The following is a 27,835-nucleotide window of genomic DNA, read 5'->3' as shown; positions in this document are numbered from 1 at the left end:
CGCTCGTAATGATGATTCCACCCCATGACGGCATCGGGAAGGCTTAGAGCTTTCAAACGATGTATAATTTGTTGTTATAGTGGAAACGGCTATATTGTTTTTGCTAAAAATATTATTATTTTCATTTTTATTATTTTTCTTGTTCTTCTGCTTTTTGAGCTCTAATTTGACCCCCTGAACATGCTCAAAAACTCACCAAACTTTGCCCAAAATTCAGAATCGGCGAAAAATTTTGTTTTTTCTGGGCCATTTTTTTTTTCGTTAAAAAATGGCGCGACAGCGCCACCGACAAAAGTCAAAATACATTGCGCCTATGGGAGACGCCCCGAGGTCAACTTTGGCGTAAAGCTACAAAATTCGGGACACGCATTCCTCTCGTGAGGACAAAAAAAAAAAAAAATTGTGGCCACGCCCCCAGACTTACCCTATGGCCGCCATCTTCCTTTGAAAATGAAAACACGCTGTGTTAGCCATTTTGTTCACGTCAAACTTTGACGAACTCCTCCTAGGGCGTTTTGCCCACCGACTTCAAAATCGGCGTACGTCCTCTGGACAAGTGGGGCATCTAAAGTTATCCAATTTTTTGAGATACCTTTACCGGTCTGTGTGCGGCGCAGCCGCAAAGTTGGACAACTTATTTTGGAATATTGCAGATCTAAAAATTGCTCCCATTTGATCAAAACGAGTCCGATTAGGACCAAATTTGAATCAGTTGTTAAACTTTCAAGTTTGGACCAGTTTAGCATGACAAAATTGAAATGGGCGCGATAGCGCCCCCTACAGAGTTGCCTTTAAGTGAATATTGATGGACAAAAACTGGTTTTACACAAATGTTCTAAACTTTGCCCAAAATTCTATTTTGGGGTCCCGAGCAAAAGGCCAATCAAACTTATGCCTTAATTTTTACGGCGTAGCCGTAGCCATGACGGAAACCTCCCATGTTATCCCTATGGGAAAATTGCTAAATCTCTCGAATATCCACATTTTTCTGTTTCACACTTTAACGAACTCCTCCTAGTGCGTTTTGCCCACCGACCTCAAAATCGGTGTACGTCCCCTAGACAAGTGGGGCATCTAAAGTTATCCAAATTTTAAGGATAACTTTTACGGTCTCTGTGTGACGGAGCCGCAAACTTTTCCCTGAATTCTGACTATTTGGCCTTCAGAGTGGCCTATAAACAATGACATTATATTTTGCACAAAATTCTAATTTGCCATCCTGATCATAAAAGTATGAGAGCCAAAGTCATATTTTGTACGGCGTAACCGTAACGATGACAGAAACATCCCATGATATCCTTATGGGAAAATCGCGAAATTGCTCAAATCACCACATTTTTACGCTTCACACTTTAACGAACTCCTCCTAGGGTGATTGTCTGATCAAGCTCATATTTGGGGAAAATCATCTACACAAGCGAGGCATCAAAAGTTATCCATATTTTGATTCTAAGTGCTACGGTCTCTGTGTGGCGGACCCGCAAATATATGTCAGAAATGGGAAAACAGCGAAATCTCTAAAATGACCACATTTTTATGCTTCACACTTTAACAAACTCCTCCTAGTGCGAAAGCCCGATCAAGCTCATATTTGGGGGAAATCATCTACACAAACGGGGCATAAAAAATTAGTCATATTTTGATATTAAGTGGTACGGTCTCTGTGCCGTGGAGCTGCAAATATACTGTCACAAATGGGAAAACGCCAAATCTTTGAAATGTTCACATTTACGCTTCACACTTTAACAAACTCCTCCATGGGCAATAGCTCGATCAAGCTTTACTTTGGGAAATATCATCTACACAAGCGGAGCATCAAAAGTTATCCATATTTATATTCTAAGTGCTACGGTCTCTGTGCGGCGGAGCAGCAAATTTGACTGACACTTGTGTTGATTTGCACTGGATTGGCCATGTCCAATGTGTCGCCGTCTGTCAAGTTCTTTTTTAATTCAACACACAATAAGGGCGCCATCTTTATCAAGTCGAAAGCGCAGAGTCGGAAGGCCGGCGGCCCGCGAGGGCCGTTGGATGCCGCTTGCGGCTTTAATTCTTTCTTTCTTTCTTTCTTCTCGGGACCAACCCCCCTATTTTTCACCCAGTGAACATTGACGAAAAGTCACAAAAATTTGCACACCTCTAAAAATCGTGCCTCTCTACATTCTGGCTATTTCCCTTTTCTAAAATTAAAAAAATTGGCGCGTCAGCGCCCCCAAATGTACCAAAAATGCATTGAGAGATGGGAAATGACCCAAAAAAAATCTGATCGTAGAATCATGAAATTTGGCGCAGAGGTAGATGGTGACAAGAGAAGTAAAAAATATTATTACGGCAACGCCGTCCGCCCAACCAAATGTCGGCCATATTGCTTCAAAAATGGCTAAACATGACTTCGGAGTTTTTCCAAACGTCGTACTTTTACGAACTCCTCCCAGGGCGTTGGCCCTAAAAAGCTGAAATTTGGTGAAAATGCTACTGAGGAGTGGGACATCAAAAGTTATCCAAATTACATTGATACCTGTCTGTAGCAAGAATTTCAGAAATCTCCCAAATTTAACATTTCTGCCGTTTGCGCAGATAAAGTCCGAATTGCGTCAAATTAGAATCAGTTGTTAAACTCTTTGCCCTAAACCTACTTGAAGTGAAATAAATTAATTTGGAGCCACAGCGCCCCCTACAGATTTTATATGGAGGTTAAATATTTAGTTTTGCGAAATTATATGAAATTTGACACACAACTCAATTTTGGCATCCCCATCAGAAAAGTCAATGAGACCCATGTCATAATTGTTATGGCTTTGCCGTAACGATGACCGAAACCTTCCATGTTATTCCAATGGGGAAATCGCCAGAACATGTTTACACTTTAGACTTTCACAAACTCCTCTTAGGGCGTTAGACATATTAACCTGAAATTTGGTGAGACTCATCTTCAGGGGTGGACCATCAAAAGTTATCCACATTTTTATTCAAAGAGTCACGGTGTCTGTGCGGCAAAGCCGCACATTTTGCCAAGAATTCAAAATAAAATTGCTTTTTGATGGTAAAACAAAGGGGAGAAGATGTGACAGCGTCACAGATTCAGCAGTAGGCGTAATAAAAGGACAATTGGGGCGCGTTAGCGCCCTCTCCTCTTGCGGCGTGGCGGCGGCGTAGCGAGGGCCGATCATTGCCGCTTGCGGCTATATTTATTATTTACTTTCATTAATGTTGTAAGCAAGTATAATTGAGAAAAGGGACAAGCTTTTTTATTGGCCTGCTAATGCTTTATTAATTATGCTTCTCTAACAATTTAATTATAGCATAATCCCACTTGATCTAGCTAGAATAAGAAAATTCACGTTCAGCATAACGTTTTTGGAATCACAAGAGAAAAATATAGCCATATTCTTAACACTTTAAATTTAAATAGGGATGTAACAATATGGGTCGGTTGATTAATTCATCAATTTTCTACTGTTTCTACTGTAAAGGTTCGTGGGTGACAAGAGCCTATCCCAGTGACTTTGGGCCATAAGCGGGGTATGCCCTGGGCAGGGGTAATCTCATTGCAGGGTTAACAAAGTCATATACACAATACCGTTCAATGTTGCTTTCATTCACTACTAGCAATTTATGGTTGCCAATTGACCTAAAATATGCATGTCATTGGATGGTGGGAAGAAGTTGGAGACCCGGAAAGGATTTTATTTGCACTCTTCTTTTTTATGTCTTAAACTGTTTTGTGATTTCTGTCATGTCTTTGTGATTTTTATGATTGTGTTTCTATTGTGTGAAGCACTTTGCCTTGTGTAGGAATTGTGCTCTACAAATAAACGTGCCTTGCCTCCACCAGGCCAAGTTACAGGCCAGATCTGCAGAGAGGCAACCCCTGCTCACAGTTTACACCTTTAACTGTATACTTTAATTAACAGGATGGCTTATGAAGAACAAGATATCAAAGTGACAATAAGTGCAACAATAAAAAATAAAAGCAAGAGTCTTGAAAAATTCAACGGATTGGGATAATACTAGGCCAAAGTTACAGGGAAACTGTAGTGCTGTGCCCTGTGGAGAAAATTTGAAATATAATTGCTGCTATTCCACACAGTTAGGAAATTAATTGTCTTTGTGAAGCGGCTGAGCATATTTATGGCCCGTTTCAGTCATAACAACCCCAATGTTTTTTCTGAGGAAGTTGAGTAAATAATTGTAATTGTGGTGTGCCAGTGCGTTTTGACAGGCTTACCACCAGGTCAGGGTCCTGCATCAGGCTCAAGATGACTTCATACAGCAAAGGTCGGAGGTCAGGTTTGAACTTGACTGAGATCCACTGTCCTATCAACCAGATGACACGCCGGCGGATCAGCTTGTACCTGTAAGAAAGAAAGACTGTTGTTTACAGACTAGTAATGATGGGCCCAACGAGTCGAGGAGCCGACACGTGTCGAGCTCTGAAAGTGACGCTTGTGTCAAGCTGTATCGCTAAGAAAAGTCACATGACCAACTCATCTGTCATTTGGTATCGCTCGTGTCAGAAGCACCGCTGAAGCTGCAACGCAAGGCTCAAGTCTGTTGCTGTGTCTGTTTGTTTTGTGGTTCATTGGTGATAAATGTTTGAAGGATAATTGTGATCTTTCACAATAACTACTACAAGCTCTATTTTACTATAATTTTTACATCAATTCCGAGTCACTATATTACTTATATTACAACCTACTCTATTGTACAATAGGCTGTTATTTGCTTTAATTACCAAGTTATCTCTTATTTGTAGATCCTCAGAATGCATTCTGATTCAGGGTTGGCACTTTTGAATGAACAAGCGCAGTGGGCCAACCTATTTTAGACCACCAGATAGAGTGCACCAACACTGTCAATACTGTGTCCACAGTATTGGAAATGTGTAACATTGACGTGTCAATGCATCCATCACGGCAGACTCGGGGTTTGCATTGTCATTGCGACATTGGAGCTTGCATTATGCAGATCGCAAAGTTGCGCGATGATTTGTAATTATTTGCTGCATTAATCACGTATTTGTTGCACATCTGAAATATGGGACTATTACTAACGCCAAGAGAAGACGTTTAACAAAGGAAAACACTGTAAAAGATGTGCCGTGTAAGTGGAGAAGTGGTATTTTAGCCTGCTAGTGCCAACTCAGATCTATAACCACAGAAACAAACTGTGTTGAAGAACAAGGCCATCCCCTGTTCCCCTAGTGATGTGTAACGAGTTCAGAAACAGTGATGAACACAGATAAATCCCAACTAAAAATGGCTTCCCTGATATTATATTACTTGTTAAGCTTATGTGCACAATTGACAGTAAAAATACCGTAATTTACTTTAATAGTTATTATAATATAAGTGGCCTACCTTTTACAAAAATGCTTAACATACGTACCTGATACATTTGTTTTTAATATTTGAGAAACAGCTAAATATTTTGAGTGAGAGCAAAATATTGCAATAATATCGATATTGCAGAATTTATTTATTTTTTTACTTTAGAACACTGGAAAGTATTAATACCAAATACTTCTCACTGAAAGTATTGATACTGTATGTAAAATGTGTAAAGATTAGGGCTGGGCAAGTTAACGCGTTAACTCATCACTTATTTAACGCAATCAATTATTTTAACGCGCGTTAACGCAGGTGGGATTCCCCTGGTCCGCACCAGTTCTAAAGCCTCGTACAAACCGCTGCGGCCGAATCACGCCCGACGCAGAATTTGAGCGTGTGTAAATTAGAAAAACAAACGCACCGGACGCGCGTTCTCGACGCGCTGGACTCATGTCCATAGAATACACTCAGGAGCAGACGTCCGAGTCGTCCTGCACATGCTCAGTGGAGGAGTTGTGCTGTGCTGCTTTTTCTTGTGGTGTAAATGGAGTTTAATGTTGGACCATGGCTTTGGTTTATTAACTTTACAAAGTCAGCGGCTAGGCATCAGCCAAGGCAACCCGCCGGGGGGGCCAGCGTGAGCAGGTCCCGCCGGGGGGGCCCGCGTGAGCAGGTCCCGCCGGGCGCCGTAGCTGGGGAGATCCGCGAGAAGGGCCCGGCGCGCGTCTTGAAAACGTGAATAATCTGGTGCCTTAACAACTGGCTTAGTGCAGAGGATTAAAAAAAAAAACAGTTTTAGGAATCTACAAACTTTTCTGGCTCTTTTCAACGCCCTGTCAGTGGCAATAAGCTTTAGTTTTGTGTTTGATAACATTGTTTAAGTTAAAATGTACACAATGTATTTATTTGTATTTAACTGGTTTTAAGTGTTTGTTTGCACAACTAATGTTATGGCGCTTTAGTGTCAAGTTCTAAGAATTTACAAATTGTACTGAAGTGTTTTCTGGTTTAGGGACATTTGGTACTAGACTGGTTCTGCTGCTCCTAAAATGTGTTTTGAGTGTCTAATGTTTAATGAGATTACAATGTTTCTGACGTTACCTCTGAAGTGGCCTGTTCATCTTTAATGATTGTGGCTCAGGATTTTGTGGCAAGTGAATACTTAATATTTTATTTAACTGCTACTGAATAAAAATGCTGATGCACTTTACACTTCTTTTTAATTAATTTTGAATTTTGCACGTAAAAATATGATTAATCGTGATTAATCAGGGAAATAATGCGATTAATCGCAATTAAAAATTTTAATCATTGCCCAGCCCTAGTAAAGAATAATGTTAAGAAAGGACGCTATGATACTACTAACTAATTTCCTGTACCCAAAATGCATATTGTGCACTGCCTGTTCAAAGAAAAGTCATCACTTGGATTTATCTAAGCAAATACAGCAGGTCGTCTCCTCAAATCATTGGGATCGAGCAGAGAAAACGTGTAAAGAGAAGCAGAAACTTAATCTACTCCAGATCTGAACCCCAGTGAGAGTGTTTGGGACGAGCTGGAGAGGGCTTTGTGCAGTGGTCACGCTCATCATTAATGCAAGATCTTGATGAAAAAATAAAGCAACACTGGATGGAAATAAATATTTTCTTACTGCAGAATGTTTGCTGTAATCAAAGCTAAAGGCTGAAGCATTTTTCTTTTCTGTGGCGACTTTTTTTGGACAGGCAGTGTAAACATTTTTATTACATCCAACTATTCAAATCTGTACATTTGCAAATATAATTTAATTTTCTCTATTATTCACATCTGAGATTTCAATTGCTTTTCGTCACTAATATAGCTTTTATTTTACAGTGTAATTTTGAGTTGCTGTGTTGAAGTCATTTCCCTCATGGATCAATAAAGTTAGAACAATAGTTTCCTTTTGAGATTACACATTGATTTGTTGTATTATTTTTTTTTACATTTGTCGCATCCATTTTATGAAAGTACTGTACTAAATATCTCATTTGTTGGTTTCTCTGTTGGCACAAATACTAAAATGAACTGCCACCTAAACATAGAGTCCTTGCCGTCATCACAATGGAGACAATAACTTCAGGGGAAGGTGAAAGTTTTCGCCAACCACTCGGGTTCTTGGCCATAAAAATGCTTTATAACTATAATTGTAAACATCTGTGGATAAGCTCATTATTATTGGAAGTAGCCCGAACAGTATGGGAAAGCTTCGGTAATCTCTCGAGCAAGTGCAAGTGTGCAGTGGAAAAGGCTGCAAAGACGAGAGGGTTGAGGTGTAGTCATTCAGAACAAAAGGTCACATATGACTCATCTACACTGATACAGCTTCTTTCAGACAGGCAGCAGGGGTCTGTCTTCTGGGAGAGCTGAACCATGACCGCATATATACCACACATCGGGGGACATTTGAAATGTCTGAATTGTCTGCCTAATGTTTGATTGTTTCATTCTCACCACATCATTAAGGATGAATGCACTTGGCTTAATTCTATTCAGTACCCCAAAGCGGTCATGGTAGTGTTGCTTAGGGTTTTCAAAATAGAACCATGGAAAACCATGTAAGGCCATTTCAATTCACTGTCATGGTAATTACTTTTTTGGATTGTACACTCAAACTGTTGAATTTAAGATATTCAATGCCGTTACAGGTAAATAGATTAATAGGACTTTATTTTTAATTGACGTGAACTGTAAAAAAAAACTGTGGTGGTGGTATGGTGGTGGTATGGTGGTAGTAGTAGTAATAGATATTCAATGCTGTTACAGGTAAATAGATTAATAGGACTATATTTTTAAATGACGTGAACTTTAATTAAAACTGTAGTGGTGGTGGTGTGGTAGTAGTAGTTTATTTCATTCCATCAACTTAAACATGGCTTATAAAAATATTGATCATGTAGTGATGACCAAAAGAGTTTAGGCAGCCCTAGTATAGTATCCATGGGTTTCAGTCACGTGACTTGTATGATGTTACCGCCATTATGAAGACCTCACAGGCTTTCGCCCATCTCCGCTGTTAGCAGTCATAGTTATGAAAAACAATGCATAACATTAGTCATGTGTGCATAACTCATGACTTCAAGAAGACAGAAGTTATGGGCTCTGGGTTATGGGTCGGCGAGTCGCGACACTTAAAATCAGAGACAACTTGCCACAACAAGCTTTTGCGGGCATTTACATCCAAGCTTCCTCGTCGACAAGTCCTTTGCACTGGACAAGCTATCAAAGCATTCAAGAGCACAGAGCTTGTGTGCAGGCGAGTGATTGTCTGACCCTGAAAGACAATCAGGTTTGTCAAAACTGTCTGCAAGTAGGCTAACATTTATTAGCGTAGCCACGAAATAATAAGTAAACTAGCATTAGCCAGCTGCTAACTACCTGAAACAAACAGCTTCATCTGAAGTGTAAGTAAGTCCACCGGTCCCACCTGAACACAAAAATACATTTCTGGAGAAACATGGGGTCTATAGTTGACGGATCCAAGCGAGCGTTTTTTTCTCTGCAGATCATACAAGACGTCACATGTATGATGTGGTGGGCTCAGGCTCACAAGACATCAAGCACACAAGGGTGGAGGAGAGGTAGAGCTACAAAGCAGGCAACAATCAAAGTCACAACTTCACCGTTAATATGGAGCATGACTATGATGCTAAATTACATCAACATGCCACTTAGGGCGGCACAATATGTCGCAACTGATTAAATAGTCAATTAATTTATTTGAATGTCCAAAGCAAACAAAGGTATAACCAGCCTTTACTTGCTAATCATATTGTTTAGAACACTACAATCATGTTCTCAAATGAAATGAGTTTAGATATTGGTCTATGTCACTGCAAAGAAAAAGTGCAAGTCGTTTTGTTTGCCATTATTATCCACCCCTCCTACATTACATTAGTTATTTTATGCACCAGAGCTCAAGACTAACCTTTTGGTTTTGTTGCACTGGTGCATTAAACTTTAATTTTCTGTGTGGGCACTTGCACCACATTTAAAACTAAATTAGAGCAACATACTTTGTGAGAAAGGGTAGAAATAATGAATTATGTAACTACAATATATTTACAAAGCAGGTGAATGTATTTTAATTTGTAAGGGCCATGGGATATATTTTGTTGTTAGCTGAACCTCGTCAGTGTTTTGAGTCATGAATAAAGACAAGACTTGATATTACGCGGCCCGTGATGAAACCAAGGAAAGGGCGTTGGCCTGGCTTAAGCCGTGTCATGTAACTGCAAATGTAATTAATCTTCACATTCACCATATCGTCATCATAATGTATTTTGTTCCCGACTAAATAAAAATAAAACACTAGACAGGCAACAATAGGGACAGGGTTATAAAAGACGGCTGCATGAGTGTTTGTATAAAGAGGACTAAACATGGGATTCACCAGAATTGCTACAAGAGTTCAGAGACATAGGCGACAGAGGAACTTCTAAATCAGAGCTCACAACAGTGCCTGACAAGTGTTCAAATGAGCCTGAGAGAATGGGAGACTGGCACTACTTAGTCTGGGCTCTGCATCATTATAAGATACATTATAAACAAAGTTAAAAGCGGAAATTTTGCCTAAGCAACTCTGATGGAAGTTATGTAGTCAAGAAAAGGGTAAGGGATAAATCAGGTAATTGAAGCAAGTTAGCCTCTGTATAATAATTGGCTCTTAGAAGGATTATTAAATCTAAAATGCCTGGAACTTTTTGCGCATGAATTTCTCACAATAGGACTCAAACATGTGCTGCACAGCTTATGACATGACGAGTGATTGGTGATAACTCGCATAAACGTTTTAGGCTTCATTATTTTAGAGTGCTTCCAAGTATATCACAGGGCGTCAAATTATTACATTTTAATGGGCACTTTATGAAAAGAGCACTTACACAAGCATGAAGACAGTATGGCTCCAGCAACTTTAAAATTGCAAGTACTCAGCATAATGGGTATGTACCGATATATATATATATTTCTCATGCTGGATTACTGAAAAACAACTGAAGGTAAATTTCTGATAACCCAACATTATAGTATAGTTACTTGTGCCGCTTCCTTAAAGCAAATTAGGGATTAAAAAACATATTTCTTAGTTTGAGTGAAAATAATTGCAATCAAATCACAATATTCCTTGAATGAAAATGGAAAATTATGATCGACAAAATCAATACATACTATTATTCATTCATGTTCTACCACTGTTTCGACTTAGCTGGCTGCAGGGTTACTTTGCAATACTGTTATATCAGCTGTAGATCCAGCAACTGTCCCCGAGTAGCATAATTAGGTGGGTTGATTATTTTATATAAAATGTCACTTGCAAGACATGGAATCAGTGATGAGGGTTGAGTAGGACACACACAATTACCTTCACATAGAATGTGATCTCACACCCAACATGGGGGACAAGAGCAATTTCCCTCTTGATTACTTTGTACTTGGCAATGAAATATCTAAATGGTGAATTCACACATCTTGAATCGATTTCTCGTATTACAACAAAAATCAGCATTTATACCTTTCATCTGTATTAAATATTATTGGCTAATAGAATGGTGTGATGTCCTCTGAAACCATAAAATTCAATGTTATTATTTTGTGATACAAACTGCAATGTATCGTCTAGAAAGGTGTTTTATCATCATTGTGGTATCAAAATCAACAATAGATCAATTAAAAAATGTCCCCTAGTATAAGAATAGAGTTTAAAATGTTTGTGTCATGACAATATGTTGGTACTAAGGAACATAATCGCTTTACTGTCATGTCTAATTCATTTGGGATGTCCTTAATGCAGACATATGCGTTTTTAAACATGTTTTTGGTCACCTTGGCATTAGTATTTCACATTTCCTAACTTCAAAAGAAAAGATTCTCGCACATTGCCACAAGTAAAATGTATTTGGACATTAACAACATTTCTTCATGCCTGTTGTGCCTGATGAAGGCCTAATGTTCATCTCATAATAAATTCATTAATTCAGTAAGGCAGTGTGCCGAAATCTTTTCTACTGATGTATTTTGGGCTGCTCTGTCTCCTCCAACGCACCAGTCTACAAAATACTGATGTGTAGAGTTCTTATTCACAAACACACTTTGTTTCCAGCATGATATTTACAGTAGGTGTCGAGTGTTTTTCAAACTTCCTATAAGTGATCTGTTCTTTTCTTATCTTAACCCTCTCTGCTGTCAGCAGTGGGAATTGGACAAAGAACAAAGAAAAAAAAGAAAAAAGGAAGGCAGAAATGATCAGAGTGCAATGATGGACTTAAAATGAGGGCTTTTTCGTGGGGGAAATGCAACTTCAGGCATGTTTTTGATGAGAGGCATGATGGGGTTAAAGGCTCAAAAATCTATTCTCTCAAATGTGCATGAAGCAGAAAAATGGAACTTTCTATTGGTACTTTCTTAGTAGTAGAGGTAAACTGAGGACTTGTGCAGCTATGGATGTGATGTACCGGCACCTGCAGTGAGTGGGCTGTACTACACACACAGACACACACAGACAGAGCAACACCTGCAGCCCCTGCACTCAGACGTAAGCGCTGACCCCTGCGGCAGACCTTGTGTGGGCTGCCCTCTTTGTTTTGGACAGCCCCTGGTCTCTCTACGCAGGGCACTTCTTTGTTCTCCACCACTTCATCACGCGAACCCTCCAGGACGTCACTTTTGACAACATTTTATCATTCTATTTCTATTCCCATGATATTGTTTTCAGAAATGTTCAGCCATGTAAGGAAAAACTACAAAAAAATGTGCTGTGAAACGACGTTTAAAATCATAATATACACAAACAGGAGTGGACATTCATTATTTATCATTCTAAATGATGTGAAGTACAGCCAAATAGCACAATAATTTAGCTGACATTTTGCATAAAAACATATGACTTTTATGTCAGTGTTTAGGTCATCATTCATTTAAAAATCTATTTAAAAACGTGATATGTAGGGATGGAACGAGATCTAGTGCCATGTGATGGGCGCAATACTGATGATCAGTGGAAAAGTTTCTTAATTTTTTTTTTTTAAATCCAGATAATCTTGTTTTTTGAGAATTATGTCTCATCCCAACCTTAGTAACATGTAAATTGCATTTTAAAAGTTATTTTTTGAGGCATCATGTAACCATAGGAGTAAAAGATGATGAGCAAATGTACACTTAAGGATGTAAATTAAAAAATAAAAATAAGATTAAATGTTTCCCTTTCATTTTTTAGTTTTTAGTTTTTGCCTTAACCACTCGACCACCGGAAGCACAGCATTTCCCTTTCAGCTTCCTTCGCTTGGCTCTTTAATCATTTCCGACTGTGCGGTTGGCAATAATTAATAGCTGAACTGAGGTTAATAGTCAATTAGTTTGACTTGCGTGGAGAAGATGTGAAAATGTTAAGTACACCATTCACTAGACACCACTAATGACATTAATGCTGCCTGATTAGACCGCACCGTATTCACATACACAAGATGATACTTTAGCTTAATTTTGGCATTGGTGCGTTTGAACATCACTTTAGAGAGAAGTCAGACAAAACAGCAGCTTTGAGTGTCAGTGAGTGAGTGAAAAACATACCCAGCCAGCCACAGCCACAGAACTATTATTACTACCACATCCTGCTTCGCTTTCAGGGGTTTTCAAGAGGCTTTTTTTGAAAATCTCATCATTTTAGCTTTAAAGATACTTCACTCTAGTTCCATTAATTTAAGTTGATAAGGGCACAATGACTAGGAACCTCTGCTGCCTCTGCAACCTACATGCCTCTGCAACCTACAAAACAAACTGAGGGTACATAAACTTCTCCCTCAGACATCTAGTGGGACAAAGAGGGAAATAGTTTTTGACTAATGAAGATGATTATATATATACATATATATATATATATATATATATATATATATATATACATATACACATATATACACATATATATAGACACACACACACACACACACACACACACACGATCGCCCATCATTGGTTGTGTTTTGGGACTGTCATACTGTTCACAAACACTGGACAGGCAGAAGGGAAAGAAGGCCATGGAAACCAAATGGACAGGTGGCATAAACTTAACCAAAGATCAATTGGACACAAATTATGATTGAAATTCATAAAATGGGAAAGTGACCTTCGGACTCAATTTGAAAATGTACTTGTTTGACAAACTTTGGACTAAATGGGACAAATACGTTGGACAATTTATGGCGTGAGCCTTTTTGATTTCTTGTGTGGTTTTGCGTTTTGTTTTACTCTGTCATGTTTTGTGTTTTTTGTAGTAAAATAGATTTGTAAAGATGGAAAAATCTTGTCCATCTTTACAAATCTATTTTTCCTCATCACTAACCGCTCAGCCACCATGCCGGCCCATATCCCGTATGCTTGTTGACAATCACTGTTAAATAACAAATGCAGTGCCATACCTGTGATGACTGACTTGCAGCTCCCCAAGCAGCTGATTTTTGAACCACTGGTCGAAGTCCACGTTATCAAAAAGCTCATAGGCGGCCAGGCCCACTGCATTGTACACTGCAAGCATACAGAAATATACTTACATATAATCCAATCAAACTTTATTTGTATAGCACATTTTACCAGCCAAAGTCTCTAGAGTGCTGCACAGAGTACAAAATAAGCACAAGCAAAATATGTTAAAAAATAAAAGTAAATAAATACATACAAACCACATAAAAAAATAATTAAAAACAATATAAAATATACAAAATAATAAAAGACGGTCAGAGGACCACACAATTCTCATGCCGGGTTAAATGCCAGTGAATAAAAGTGCAATTTTTAAATGAAACTTAAAAGCATCAACTAAATGTGCAGTCTTTATGTGGGAGGAAGAGCGTTCCAAAGTTTGGGGCCGACAACAGGAAAGGCCCGATCGCCCCGTTTTATGTGACAAGAAATTGGAACTGGCCCTCAGACCTCAGCGAGCGCACAGGAGTGCAGGGAACAATGAGGTCTGAAATGTACGCGGGGGCCAGTCCATGAAGCACTATTAAAAACAAAAAATAACATCTTAAAATCAGCTCTAAAATAAAGTGTAGAGGTAAAAGCACAGATCACCCGCTCCAGGTCGCTAAACTATTTGAGTCTAGATTAAAGCCTGAGGTGATAAAATCATACTTTAGCAAACTTTTACTTTACTGGAAAAAGTTGTGACATTGGAATGTTTACATGAAAACTAAAATAATTATATTATTTCTACACCTTTAATATTTATCATATGGTATGAAAACTGCAAAACCTGATCGGAGGGCCCATGATCAGAAACAAATCCGATAATTTAGCTGTTTAAATATAATTTTAATAATCTGATAATCTAATAATCCGCAGCCACTGACAATATAATGATCTATAGTGATCTATAAGATAACTCAAGAATAAAATGATGTTTTTTTAGGATTCAATTCAATTTCATTTCATTTGGTAACGCCCAAAATCCCAACAGCAGTTGCCTCGAGGGGCGAAAATCAGATTAAACCATGTTCATAAGGACTTGGCAATATCCCAGCATTCATCATGTAAAGAATCAGAATCAGAAAAGGGTAAAGTTAAACTGAGGACAGTCAGTCGTTTCCACATGGTCTAATTTTCATTTCCATTTTCTGCCGCTTTATCCGGGGCCGGGTCGGGGGGGCAGCAGTCTGAGCAGGGACTCCCAGACTTCCTTCTCTCCAGACACTTCCTCTAGGCGTTCCCAGGCCAGCCGAGTAACATAGTCTCTCCAGCGTGTCCTGGGTCTTCCCCGGGGCCTCTTCCCGGTGGGAAATGCCTGAAACACCTCCCCAGGGAGGCGACCAGGAGGCATCCGGAAGAGCTGCCCGAGTAGTATGTGTGTGAAGAAATTTGGTTACAATTCAGGCAACAGCGTTGTCAGGGCACTTTTAAACCTAAATTCAAGTCTAAAGCACGCGCTGTTACCATACAGCTGTCAGGTAACTTATCTGAACAGCTGCTTCACAGGAGAACGCCAATTTGTAGCATCTGTGTGCTATGAAAAGGGTCCCAGCAGGTGGCTAGTATAGCCTGGATGCAAATACAGAACATCTCATGGTTTTCATTTGGTCATTAGAGCATGAGATTTGGAATTTAAGATGTTTTATCTTGTATCTTTACATTTCTACATTACAGGTGGGTGATATTGACCAAAAAAGTATCCAATTATGTTTGGGGATTTTCCGAAAATTATATTTGGACAATATTATTGCACCCTATGAGAAATGTGCTACAACACGCTTGAGGTTTAAGTATTACACAAAAAGTGAAAAACCACAAAACCACACAAGTGCAGTAATATTATCCAATATTGTTATACTTCCACCTCCCACCTCTTTCTACATTATGCTTTCGGAAACATTGAATGGCAATACATTTCAGCGCAGTTATAATACGTTTCATTTGAATCGTGTCACCCTGCTGTTGTAAATCAGCCATTAGCTCTTTAGCCTTCTTTCTTAGTCACGATTACATGGTGCTGCTAATCTCACCATTTAATTCAATCATTGTAAGCGACATTTTATCACCACTGTCAACCCACTGCTGACATCCCCACAGGAATCCATATTTATTACATGTCTCTCCATTAGCCTTAGAAAAGGCCCTTCATACATGCTGTGGTGGTGTAGAAAAAGCCAGTGTTTGCAAAAAATATATAAAAAAAACTATAAATAATTTCCATGAACTCACCTGCATCCTTCATCAGTAAATTAACAGAGTCTTCCACATTGGTTGGACCTAAAAGAAGCAAATTTGTCACCCAAACCTTGACACAATATGACTCAGAGCATTTAAATAACAAGTATTTCATCTTAGATCGAAATAAAATTTCATTTCGATCTAAAACCGTTTGATAAGCCCAAAAATACATTTCCAGACGTATTTGTTACAATCCTTTTGTACAGGGATTTAGTCGTTAGAGCCGCCTCCAACAATGCCACAGCAGCGCTCATTAGTGTTATTCAACAAATTCAACGTGAAACACTAACACTATCAATTCCAAGAGAAACCATGGGCAGTGTACCGAGATCGATTACTGCCCAGTGCCGTTCTGAGTGGAGTTTGTATGTTCTACCAATCTCTGAACAGGTTTCCCTACTTCCAAAAACATGCTGGTCAAAGTCGGACCAGAGTGATCGCAATTAGCAAATCACAAACAGTCACAGTTGCAGCCTTGATCTGATCTGCGGAGTTTTGCTGTACAAAACAAATGTACTTTATTTATAGAAAAATAGAGACTTCCTTAATATTTACAATAGCTTTCCTAGAATGACATGCGAATGACATATTAAAAAAGGCAAGCGAATAGATAATTGACCTTGAAGATTCTGCACCATCTCTAGGAGCACTGGGGTCAGTGTCTGGCTGTAGTTGTGGAAGATGTCCAGAAACAAAACTTCTGTGCAGGGCTGAAAAGGGAATGAACATGTGAAATACAGGCTTCACAGATTAAAGCCCTTGCTATACAGTAGGTTGTTAGAATTTGTAGAATTAGTGGATGCTTTTAATGTGCTTCATAGCACTGTTTGATATCAAGTCCAGTGGAAATTACACACTCCAAAATATTTCAGAACAGATATAGCTGGGAAAAATACCACATACTCAACCTCTTGGAAAGACAGTGCATCAGCATTTTATTCTGTTGAAGCTTATTGGTTTCTTTAATGCAACAGAATGATAAATGACGGCTTAAACTGAGCCAACGCACAACTGTGTTTTGTGTATTGTCTGTACATCGAGTCAAAGGTTAAATGAGGTCTGAATATGAGCTACACAGCCCTTTTGTACGGGAGGTCATTTCTAATCATCTGTGTCGATTGGCGACCTAAGTATGAACTAAGAGTGACATTCTATACATCTGCTAATTTAAGACTGCCCTACAGTAAATATCTGCGAGTAAAAAGGTCCAAGCTACTGAAAAGACCAAGCTTAAAATAAAGTAAATATAAGTAGGAGAATATACATTCAAATAGTCATCCCAAAAAGGTTTGGTCTGAAGGATTCTAGATTTATTCTTTGACATTTTTGCTGGGAGTGTTTAAATAAATAATTTAAAATAAAATAAAAATAAAAAAATCAGTCCTTACTGATTAGCTTGGAATGTTTTCAAGTATGGCATTAAACTTATCTCACATCGGTGGAAAGGCTACCCCGCTAAGTATATATTTTTCACTGTATTTTTGAGCAATAAAAACCCCTGTAATTGAATCATTTCAAGATTGCTGCACTAACATCTCCAACAAGACAAGCAGAGGGCCGACCCGCCATTTGTTACAGAGTTACAGAGTAAAAGTAATAGTAATAGTATGGAAAGTATGGGTTGCAGTGGGAATCCCTTTAAACATTTGCAGTGTCAATGAAACAGCACTGCTCTTCAAAACAGCAGCGCACATGTTTGTCATCCGGCATTAAATGAATCAGGACAGTCTGGAGATGGAGAGGTTATTAGGGACGGAGGGGAAGGACTGACAAAAAAAAAATAATGAAATAAAAAGGAGGAGTGGATGGAGATTATGCCCCGACTCAAACAGCTGAAGATAAGCCGGAGCTGCGTGACTTGACACTGCCTGGGAGATGAAGGCTCAAGCCCTGGGGACCACCGGGAAGTCTAAAGCTGAAGTCTAAATCTGCATACTGCCTCTGAACTAAACACTGCAGAATGTATACGTAAATACGCGCACCCGCTCGGGAGACATGAATATTTCAACAGATGTGAGCGATCGGTATGTGCTAAATTGGGTATTGTTGAAAAGCTGTGTTTTGACTTACCCGCAAACTGTATTTCCAAGAGTCACCGCCGGTTTCTTCAACAGCTGAGGAGGGGGAGGAAAATGGATCAAAAGATTGAAAACATATTTCAAGGGTAGCAAAAAGTCTGATCAAAACAGACAGGAAGAGAGAAAATAAAATAATAAATACGGATACAGGTGAAGAGAGAGTAGGTTTGGGTGGTAAATTGTTTTTACCAAATGCATAATCAGTGTTAAATTCTGATCATTTGTGCACACATTCCATTTGATGAACAAGAAGGTATGGATGCATTACTAGGCCTTAAAGTGCTTGTCTGATAAATATAGTTCTTAATATTTTGGTGCTATGACAATCCTTTTAGACGCAGCAGCTCAAAATTCAACTAATTATAAAAGAGCAAGACATATTTTAATCATTCACAGATGTATTGTTGAAAAGTAATTTCAATTAAATATATATAGTCCAAATGTGTAGAGCTTTTAATGTGATTGTTTATATCACAATAACTTTACTTTTGCATTTGAAAGGTTTGACAGCCTTGAGCAGGAATCTGCACCATTCTGTCGCCGAGATATAATAAAGTGCAGACACTTTTCGACAATAGGCTCAATCTTCAACCAGGTTGTAATCACGCCAACCCTTTGAGCTTTGCTTTCTATACTCTCATTGTTCAAAGTGTTATGAGATCTTTTATTCACCCGACATTGGTCAGAGCTTTCCTCTGGTCTCTCATCACCTGCTACACAGTAGCGAGCTGAGCCGTGCGCTCACGCACACGCACACGCACACGCACACGCACACGCACACGCACACACAGAAACTGTTTTGCACGTGTGTAAATTAGGGCTGGAAATCACAGGGTCCCTCACGATTTGATGCAATACATGAAACACGGCTCACGATGCCATAATATTCCGATTTTGTGATATAGGAAAGTATCGATATATTGCTGATGATATTCTATGATATATCACTATTTGTTAAAGAACCCAATACATTTTTAAAATGTTCTTTGTTAAACCTCGACCTGCACAAGCTTGCAATGAATACACCCATTTTAATCATCAAAACAGTCAAAATGTCAAATGGTTTTCTTTCTTTAAACAAGCAACTAAATTGTAGAGCGGTCACAAAATAATTCATCCATCCATCCATCCATTTTCTACCGCTTGTTCCCTTTCGCGGTCGCGGGTGACTGGAGCCTATCCATAAATAAATAATTATACCACAAATTACTCATGATATCGATACTGAAGTATAAAATGAAGTCAAGATATATCGATATTTTGACACACCCATAGAGTAAATTTGTTTGATTTTCATCCCATACACGGGAAACTGGGACAAATTAGATTGAGTAAATACCGAAGCTCTCTGGGTCCTCCTCCCACATGGCCAGTTCCTCCTCTGTGAGCAGGAGGTAGTGTGATACCAGTCTGCGCCCAATTTCGGTGAGTGTGGGGTGTGTGAAGAACGCAGTCTTGAACCTATGCGCCTCCAGACTCTCCGGTTTACTGTCTGCAAAGAGAAGGAGGAGTGAAAATCGTGAAAAGTGTGATAATTGAAGTTCCTGGCACCCAAAGGAGCTGCAATACATAGTTTAAGGTTCCAGGGTGTCTTAATAGCAACCTTCACTTTAGTGAGTAACTCCCACGGAGTCAATTTTAAGAACAGCATATGTTAATGATAAATAGCCATCTTAATACATAAATAATTATACAACCTACAACCAGACAATATAAAATCTGTCAAATATATTGCAGTTTTTGTCTTTTTTAATGACGCTTTTAATTAGGGCTGTGCAATTAACATTTCATTTTAATTTAGATCGAGATTCAGTCACTTCTAACCGCCAATAAGATGCCTGGATCTTAGCACCTTAACTGTCAGCGAAAACATGTGGTTTGGAGCAGAGTTCAAACTTTGGAGGAAGAAATGTGTACTGTTTTATGTTAAATGGCACTGATTATAAGTCTGTATTATTATTATTATTATATAGAAATGAGGACTAACAAAAAGCAAATTGTAAGTGTATTTCTTTAAATGATAAGAAAAACATGTGGATTTAGCACCACCAGTGTGAGAAACACTGGATTAAATGTGAAATTGTAGCCTGACGTTACCCCCGTCTTTGTAGCAAAGAAAATATCGACTCTGATCTTCCAGAACACATTTGACTGATAATGAGGGAAGGTTATACACAAATCGTTCAAAAGTAATTCAAAAAGCCACAACCGAACTTCTTATTAGAACATTTAAGTTATCAGATCAGAGCACGCTCAAAAAATGGCGAGATGAAATGGCAGCATCATTGAGCATTGCAGAGGCTGGGTTTGGTTCCTGTCAGCTAACGACTGCTGAGGAGAAACATCTTCAATAAAGCGGGTGCAGCACTGATCCTGGGAGCTGGCAGAACAAAGACCACGACGGCGCTCTATGACTAATGAAGCACTAGAGGCCTGTGAGGGTTTGAAATAAACATGAGCTGGTGAGGTGCTGTCACACTCACATTACCACAGCGTTGTTGCTTTTCAAAACATTCAATGATCTCTTTGAGCGCTTCTCCATTCGCTTTCAAATTACCTGTGTGTGCTAAATAACATCTTAAATACAAATATTAAGGCTAGAGGTGCGTTCACACACCACGTCAAAAAACTGATACTAAACCGTAAATTATAACACAACGAGACCAGAGCTAAACCAGAATTAGGACTAAACAATGCTCGGTAAGTCACTATACAGCTACTTGATGATAAATAATATTGAAATTATTTTATATCACTGGTTCAATAACCAGAACTATATGAAATACAACCACAAAAATAAAAAGTTTCTTCTATGTTTATTGAACAGCTCTAGCTAACCACTGAACTAGACTGGGCCTCACCTTCTATGTTCTTGTTGGGTTTGTAGGCCTCATTCTTCAAGATCATTTTGATGAGGTTCATACATTGGACAATGAAGCGTTCAAAGGTGATTCCCTCCCCGGCAGGCGTAAACACATAACTCACTGCAAATTCCAGGGAGCGCTGGATGTGGGGGATGAATGCACATGGGTGCTGCTCCAGAAAGTCTAACAACTGAAGAAGAGAGAAGAGGAGGCAGAAATGGCTTTGCATATCATTATTAAGAAAACATCAAATTAAAATATAAAAGGGTGCATTCAAGCCTAAAATGCAATGAGCAAAACCTATTGGCTTTGTTTATGGGCATTCTATGGAAGAGGTTTGCGGCGCACACGCCTCCGCACGTCGGATCACTGAAGGCGACATTGGCCTGGCTTTCAGTAATTTACTCTTTAGCATTTTTCTCCAATGAATAAGAGACATGTTGTGATTCAAATTGCAGGTAACAAAGGTACTATTTTATGAAGCATTAACCTGTTACCATCCACCTATTTCGCCCTGTGCACAATGGTTGGACCCAAATGCCATTGCTTATTAAAAGAGGATCGTAGGTTCCACATGTGAGTGTGATGCATCATTAGAAAGCTTAGGCCTTCTAGTTTCTGCAGATGTGCATATGACATAGGGCTTCAGAACTCACACTACAGAAGCCTACACATACAAAATTAAAAAAAATTTAGTCTCGCCTGAATATTGTCAATTTGTAAAAGTCCTGAGCAAGACATACTTCATTGTGTGCTTATGCTGTTCACTGCAAGTGCTGTTTATCTTGTTGACAACAACTGTGTAAAGTTTCAGATCTCTAGGAACAGGCATTTTTTGTATCAAAAAGTATATTCAGAACAAGTGATCCAAATATGTGCCAACTGTGTCAAACTGTTTTACAATTTTGTGGGACGATGTAATAGAACTTTTAAAATATGGTAATTGCGCGCCGGCGGGCAGGTGGATGGTAACAGTTTAATGGTCGGCATTCACGCGTGCCAATTACAGCGTCATATTAATGAGGTTAACTGCACCTGTAGCATTGTGAATTCACAATAGTAGAAGTCTATCAAAAATAATTTTGTGCCACATACTTTCACCCTTTAAAATTCACTGTGGAGAGGCAAAAGAACAGTAAATGTCACTTTAATAAATCTAATTAAATCTAATCTAATTCATAAGTATTTTACAGTATATCAGTTTCAATTTATTGGGCCCTACTTTAAATTATGGGGCTTAATTCCCCCAAGTCATATCATGGATTTACAATTGGAACTTTCAAAAACAGAATCAGGACATTAGAAAAAAGATGCTAAATTGGGACATGAATATTAACCATAAACAATGCCAAAACATCTGCATTTTGAATTTGTAAGTAAATGTAAGAGCAATATTTCACACTATAGAAAATTACAGTGTTTTTGTATTGTAAAGTGAAATGACCACTTCAGTGAGGTTGAAGGCCTAACCCGTAGGCGGCGCTCACAAAAAGTACTTAAAAAATGTTAGTACTAAATTACTAGTACCGTAAGTATTACGGCGCTCGCTCGATATGGCGCTTGCACGGTGATCTTAATACCTGGCGGCATCTTTTGGGCATGCTAAAACCCTCAGCGAGAACACTGCACTTACAACTTTGGTGTACAAGATAATGGTTTTCTCCAGCTTCTCCCTGCAGGGACTCCCAGGGCCAACTTGCCGACCTGGAAAAGAGGAATAAGAACAAGAAGTTTGTAAATGTGTTAAAATTATTCCACAGTTGACTCTGGTTATGTAGCTTTGGCTAACCACACAACTTCTTTGAATAATAAAAAGAAATTAATCAACAAGCTAATTATCATTTACCAAGGTATATGTATTTAAAACACCTTTCCATTAGAAGATAATAAACACACAAACAATCGACAATCAGACAAATGTTAACAATAATAATGCCAAAGATACAAAAAACATATTTTCCAGTCTTGAATGTTGATTGCAAAAAACAAAAAACTATAACTTCTATTCTTGCTGCGAATTTGCAGATTAAATATGAAATTGTTTTGCAACGAAAGCAATTTCATTTAACCAATCAAAAACTTTATTTCGACTACAAATTACTTCCCTCCAATCTGAAAAAACGCTTATCCATGCCACGTTTTGATGCATACTTAATCATTTGAAGTCCAATAAACCAAAACAATAAATTAGAACCATTAATTTTCTGTCTGGCTATTAATGCTGGCACAATAAAAGCGGTGGCAATAAAGAAGTTAACTGCCGTTGATATTTGGCTGCCGTGTTAACTTAATTGACAGCATTGTAGCAGTCATTTGTGATCACCCTGAATGTCGCTTCCAATCTCGTTAGACACATGCACATTTCAATCACGGCTGATCTGGAGTGACACCATTGATTACAAAGGTTAACAGACTCTAAGAACAGATTTCCTACAGATCAGCAATTATGCAAATTACCAATACACTCTATTGACTTTGTGTCTATGCGATGGCTTGTGCACATAATGGTACAAGACAGCTGATAGTGCAAGCATATATGAAGTAAAGTCACCAAAGTCACACAGATCAGGGGTCTACATAACAGTTGGCCCCGTTAGAAGTACAGTTCCCAACCACATTACTGCTATTGCTAACATCCAAACAAAGTATTGTTTTCAGTTCAGTTGAGTTTATGTAGTTTTTAAGCATGTAAAGAATAAGTATAACAAATCTGACCTCCATAAAGCAGAGGGTCATTGATTCATTCTAACATTTATCATGCCATTCTGACTGAGTGACCTCACAGTAAAGAGCCCTTATAGAGACTAGAAATAATTTCAATTTTATTTTATTTCATTTCATTTCATTTCCTTTTGGCACAATGAAGTGGGGTGGATATCAGTGAAAATAGATAGAAACCTATTCTGTTTTTTCCCCACTTTTGAGAAGTAAAATAACAGTTTGTTTTATTAATTATAAACAGCAATTTGTTTTATTAATTATAAAACTTTAGCCATGTTAAGAATGAGAAACAGAAATTACCAATACACCGGGATGAAACTTTTATCATGGCTTGACAGGTGTGGCAGCAGGCCGAGTGCGCAGACGGCACATATCTGACATCTGAACGGAGCATAAAGACAGCTACAAAAAGCCCATTTTAACTGACCTTATCTGGCACAGCAGCTGAGAGGCCTGTGAGCGCTCCTATCTACTGCCCAAAACAACACCATCATCACCATCCACACGGTAAACACAAGTTAAGGCTGCTCCATGAAAGGGATGGACAAGAAAAATATCCAATCGCAAAGACATATTATGCTTTTGTAGGTTATTTAGTTAGAAGTGATGATGCACAAAGATAATTATTTTGCATTGTTACACTCTAAATTGCAATATCGATCCAAAACAAGTTAATAACAGAAACAAGTCCACTGATTTACGCCTGCTCCTTTACCAACGTAAGCGTCATCACAACAAATAAATTAGAATGCCAATCAGAGCACTTGAGAGAAGACTGAAATATGAACTGTGAAGCTAATTAAATGGTCACAATTATTAAAGGTGTTTTAAAATAATAAAAATGTAATTACTTACTACATTTATTTTTTTTAATTGAAAGAAGACATTTTGTTTTTTTTGAGGACATAAATAGAAATAAATAATACCTTTGAGATTTGTTAAATGCAACTATTCAAATTGCAGTTGGATTTGGATTAGTATTGCAGCCCTGGTCTATATACAGAAACATTAAAATCAGTATAATGTTGCACAAGGTGAGAGATGAGGCTGCTCATGTTATATTGATGTAGTAATTAAGGGAGTGCTTTCAAACCAGAGCTATGTTGGCCAGGTTTATAGTCCGTGTTCCCAGGCACTTAAAGCTAAAAATTGATAGTTTTGGCAATACCACTGCACACTAAAGACCTTAACTGTACCAACAAGATTACAAACTAACATATATATACTTACAGGTGTCTGCCAAATATCCCCGTCTGACCGGGTAGTAACCCTTATTCATAACGCCCATTTTACACAACAACAAATACTAAAGTGCTGTATATTTACATATATTGTAGGAAATAAAACATAAAAATATATAAATAAAAACAATATCAAAACAAATATAAGGGAGGGGTAGTTGAACTTGTATTAACAATCAGTGCAGAAAACCTGGGCACATGTGGAGGAGGAGCAGGTCGGCAGAGAGGAACGCTCCGGTCGGGGAATGCAACGACGACAGCTCATTGGGGAAATTACACTTAAACATTTTAAAAAGACTAAAATTTGAAATGTATTCTATAGCTGACAGGTACCCAGTGCATCTGTGCGAGCAAGGGTCTGATGTGTTAGTAGAACCATCTGAAGTATTTTTATCGAGGCCTGGTCCGGCCCAAGTTCAAAGATCAAATCAATTTATTTTTGTAAGGCCCAAAATGACAACAACAGTTGCCTCTGAGGGCCACAAAGAATACAGTATAGTCCAGCCAAGAGCTTATGAAAGCAAGTACAGCTTTTTCATAATCCATTAAACGGTAAATACACTTTCATCTTCCTAAAAATTTTCAAAATGAAAGAAAAAAAAACCTTTATACTACTGCGCTAATTTGTCTCGTTTAAGAAAGCAGCCCGAGTTCACACCAAGATCCCAGACAAAACATTTTCATCATTCAACATTTGATATTATCCAAGCAGTTTGAAAAAGATTGAGCCGAGTCTGTCACATACTTTGATAGGCGAGTAAACTTCAACTACATCATCAAAGCAAATGGAAAGATGATTTACAGTGTTCTCGCTGGGCTGAGGTTGAAGGATGACGGTGAGACAAACCGTGCGGGCTCCGTGGGCGGCGCGAGCGAGAAGTGCTTAAAAAATTTGCGGTGATCTATTGCCGTGCAAGCGTGATGCGGGCACCATGCGAGAAGTGCTGCAGCGCTCGCTGGTGCGAAGTGCTGGCGCTGTGGTGCTTTTCGCCGTGATCTTAATACCTGGCAGTATCTTTTGGGCATGGCGGTGACCAGCTGAAGCATGGCGGCCTGCTATGCTAAAGAAGAACACTGATTTATGTTTTCTAAAATCAAACCAAGTAGCAACATGTATAAGGAACATAGGAGTTGGCCCAAAGTAGAGCCCTGTGAAACTCCACTAGTGATGGGTGCAGTGCCTGAAGAGTGGGGGCCCATGCAAAAAGAACGAGTATTATGCAAGACCTTATGCTTCTGGGTATTTTTCCAGCAACTGACAAAGTGAAGGCAATAAACCTGTGCAGCAAATGTGTCTCTGCTTATTTAGTTTGTTTACGAAGGGAAAAGCTTAAGATCGGAGCGAGAAGACAAGTAATACTTACAGCATTCCAAGAACTGCTTTAGCCTTTCAAATACTGCATTCAGGAAGCCCTAGAAAAGAGGACAAGGGCATGAGATCCTAATACTTTGTGATTGGTTAATTACAATGTCCTATGATCAAAAGCATTATCAAAACCATAGCAAAAGTTCAAAGTGCGCTTGGGCTGGAATGTCTTTATATAGTGTGAAGGAAGTGGCAGCAACGCTATATGAAAGGGAATACATTATCTAGTATAAGTCTGGTGTAGTAAACAAACTTGTTGCACCAGAATAGAGTTTCAACACATGTTTTTGTATTGATTATTATCAGAGTATCAATTTTGACACTCACTTTATAGAAGTTTTACAATTTGTTTCACGGTCCACATTTATGCTCCATTTTGTACGCAAACAAATCAGAACGTTCAGAGCGTAGCTGCCGTCACGGAATCTATACTTTCAACCATTACTTGTTGTTTTTAGATGTTCTTTTGTTTAGTTTATCTGGGCTTTATTTGATAGAACAGTCAAAGGGGATAGAGAGGGTATAGAAATTCGGCAAATGTCGAGGGATGGACTCGAACCAACGATGCCGCGGTGGTAGCAAACACATGTGCAACACTCGTAACACTCAGCAAAACACATGTTCCACGATTTCTAATGTCAAATCTGTGTTTTATTAAATAACCACCAGAGGGGGCTGAAAATCATATAGAGAATTATCAAAATGAAAGAAAAAGAACAAGGAAAACAAACATGGAGGCGCCAAAGACCGTTTTTAAATCAAGAAAACAAGGCGAGAGAAGTGTTTATTTGTTCTGCAGCTTGTTTAGTCCCTTTTTAAATAGTTGAACTTCCACTGTTGCACTGTGTTCACTACCAAATGATGGACAAAACTACGCAGAGGATGGACAAAAATCTCCATACGTATCAAATGAGTTTGTAACGTAGAGCATAAATGAGACCAGACTCCTTGGCAGCTCAAAACAGTTCCTCATAAATCACTTACAGTCAGTCATATTCTTAGATACATTTATATAACAGTAGAACACATGCTCACAAACATGTTAGTTAAAGTGGTTAAAGTAACCATACGAGTCAAAGCAGTTTGTGTGAAAAGGGCAGTTAGTTCTGACAGTTTTTAAGAGAACAAAGAGTGTCTTCATTGTGTGGGGAAGCGATTCAAACTGGTCATTCTTTAGCAGCAGTGTGAGAATTACTCCAATAAAACTAAACTTGTTGGAATTCTCAATAAAAGACAAGATAATTCAGGCACAAGCTCCTTTCACACATTTGCACAAGGCTGTTTCTGCAATGCAGTTCATTTGGCAACATATTTTTGTAGAGGATTTTTGTTTTTTTTTGAAGTGTCTTATTTTTCTCAACAAAAAAACATGCAAATGCTGACAACCAACTATTATATAATCAAATATAACTTTTCAGTTTAACCTTATCATAATGCAGTGTTTCAGGATCAAATGTGATGTGGAGGGTCAGCCACCTGCTTGTCTCCATGGACACGTTATTGCTTTGCCAGTATGCCA

The 27,835-nt window shown here is 38.6% G+C and overlaps 1 protein-coding gene across 1 annotated transcript in view; it reads right to left on the bottom strand.

Annotated features, from left to right (window-relative positions):
• ipo11 (importin 11) overlaps positions 1 to 27,835 on the bottom strand; it is a 194,003-nt gene that overhangs the window by 113,805 nt on the left and 52,363 nt on the right. Inside the window, exons 8-16 of the mRNA XM_072432530.1 lie at positions 26,315 to 26,363; positions 22,622 to 22,692; positions 20,986 to 21,178; positions 19,464 to 19,616; positions 18,117 to 18,160; positions 16,666 to 16,756; positions 16,038 to 16,085; positions 13,763 to 13,868; positions 4,229 to 4,355 (exon numbers count right to left, since the gene is read on the bottom strand). Of these exons, the coding sequence (XP_072288631.1) occupies positions 4,229 to 4,355; positions 13,763 to 13,868; positions 16,038 to 16,085; positions 16,666 to 16,756; positions 18,117 to 18,160; positions 19,464 to 19,616; positions 20,986 to 21,178; positions 22,622 to 22,692; positions 26,315 to 26,363 (882 nt within the window). The remainder of the gene's footprint in view (positions 1 to 4,228; positions 4,356 to 13,762; positions 13,869 to 16,037; positions 16,086 to 16,665; positions 16,757 to 18,116; positions 18,161 to 19,463; positions 19,617 to 20,985; positions 21,179 to 22,621; positions 22,693 to 26,314; positions 26,364 to 27,835) is intronic.

Source organism: Eucyclogobius newberryi, unplaced genomic scaffold (genome assembly GCF_026437365.1).
Source record: "Eucyclogobius newberryi isolate DKJ021-1_F unplaced genomic scaffold, fEucNew1.0.hap1 SCAF_6, whole genome shotgun sequence".
Taxonomy (NCBI): domain Eukaryota; kingdom Metazoa; phylum Chordata; class Actinopteri; order Gobiiformes; family Gobiidae; genus Eucyclogobius; species Eucyclogobius newberryi.
Note: the sequence above shows the minus strand (reverse complement) of the source record. Positions and strands in the feature narration are given on the sequence as shown.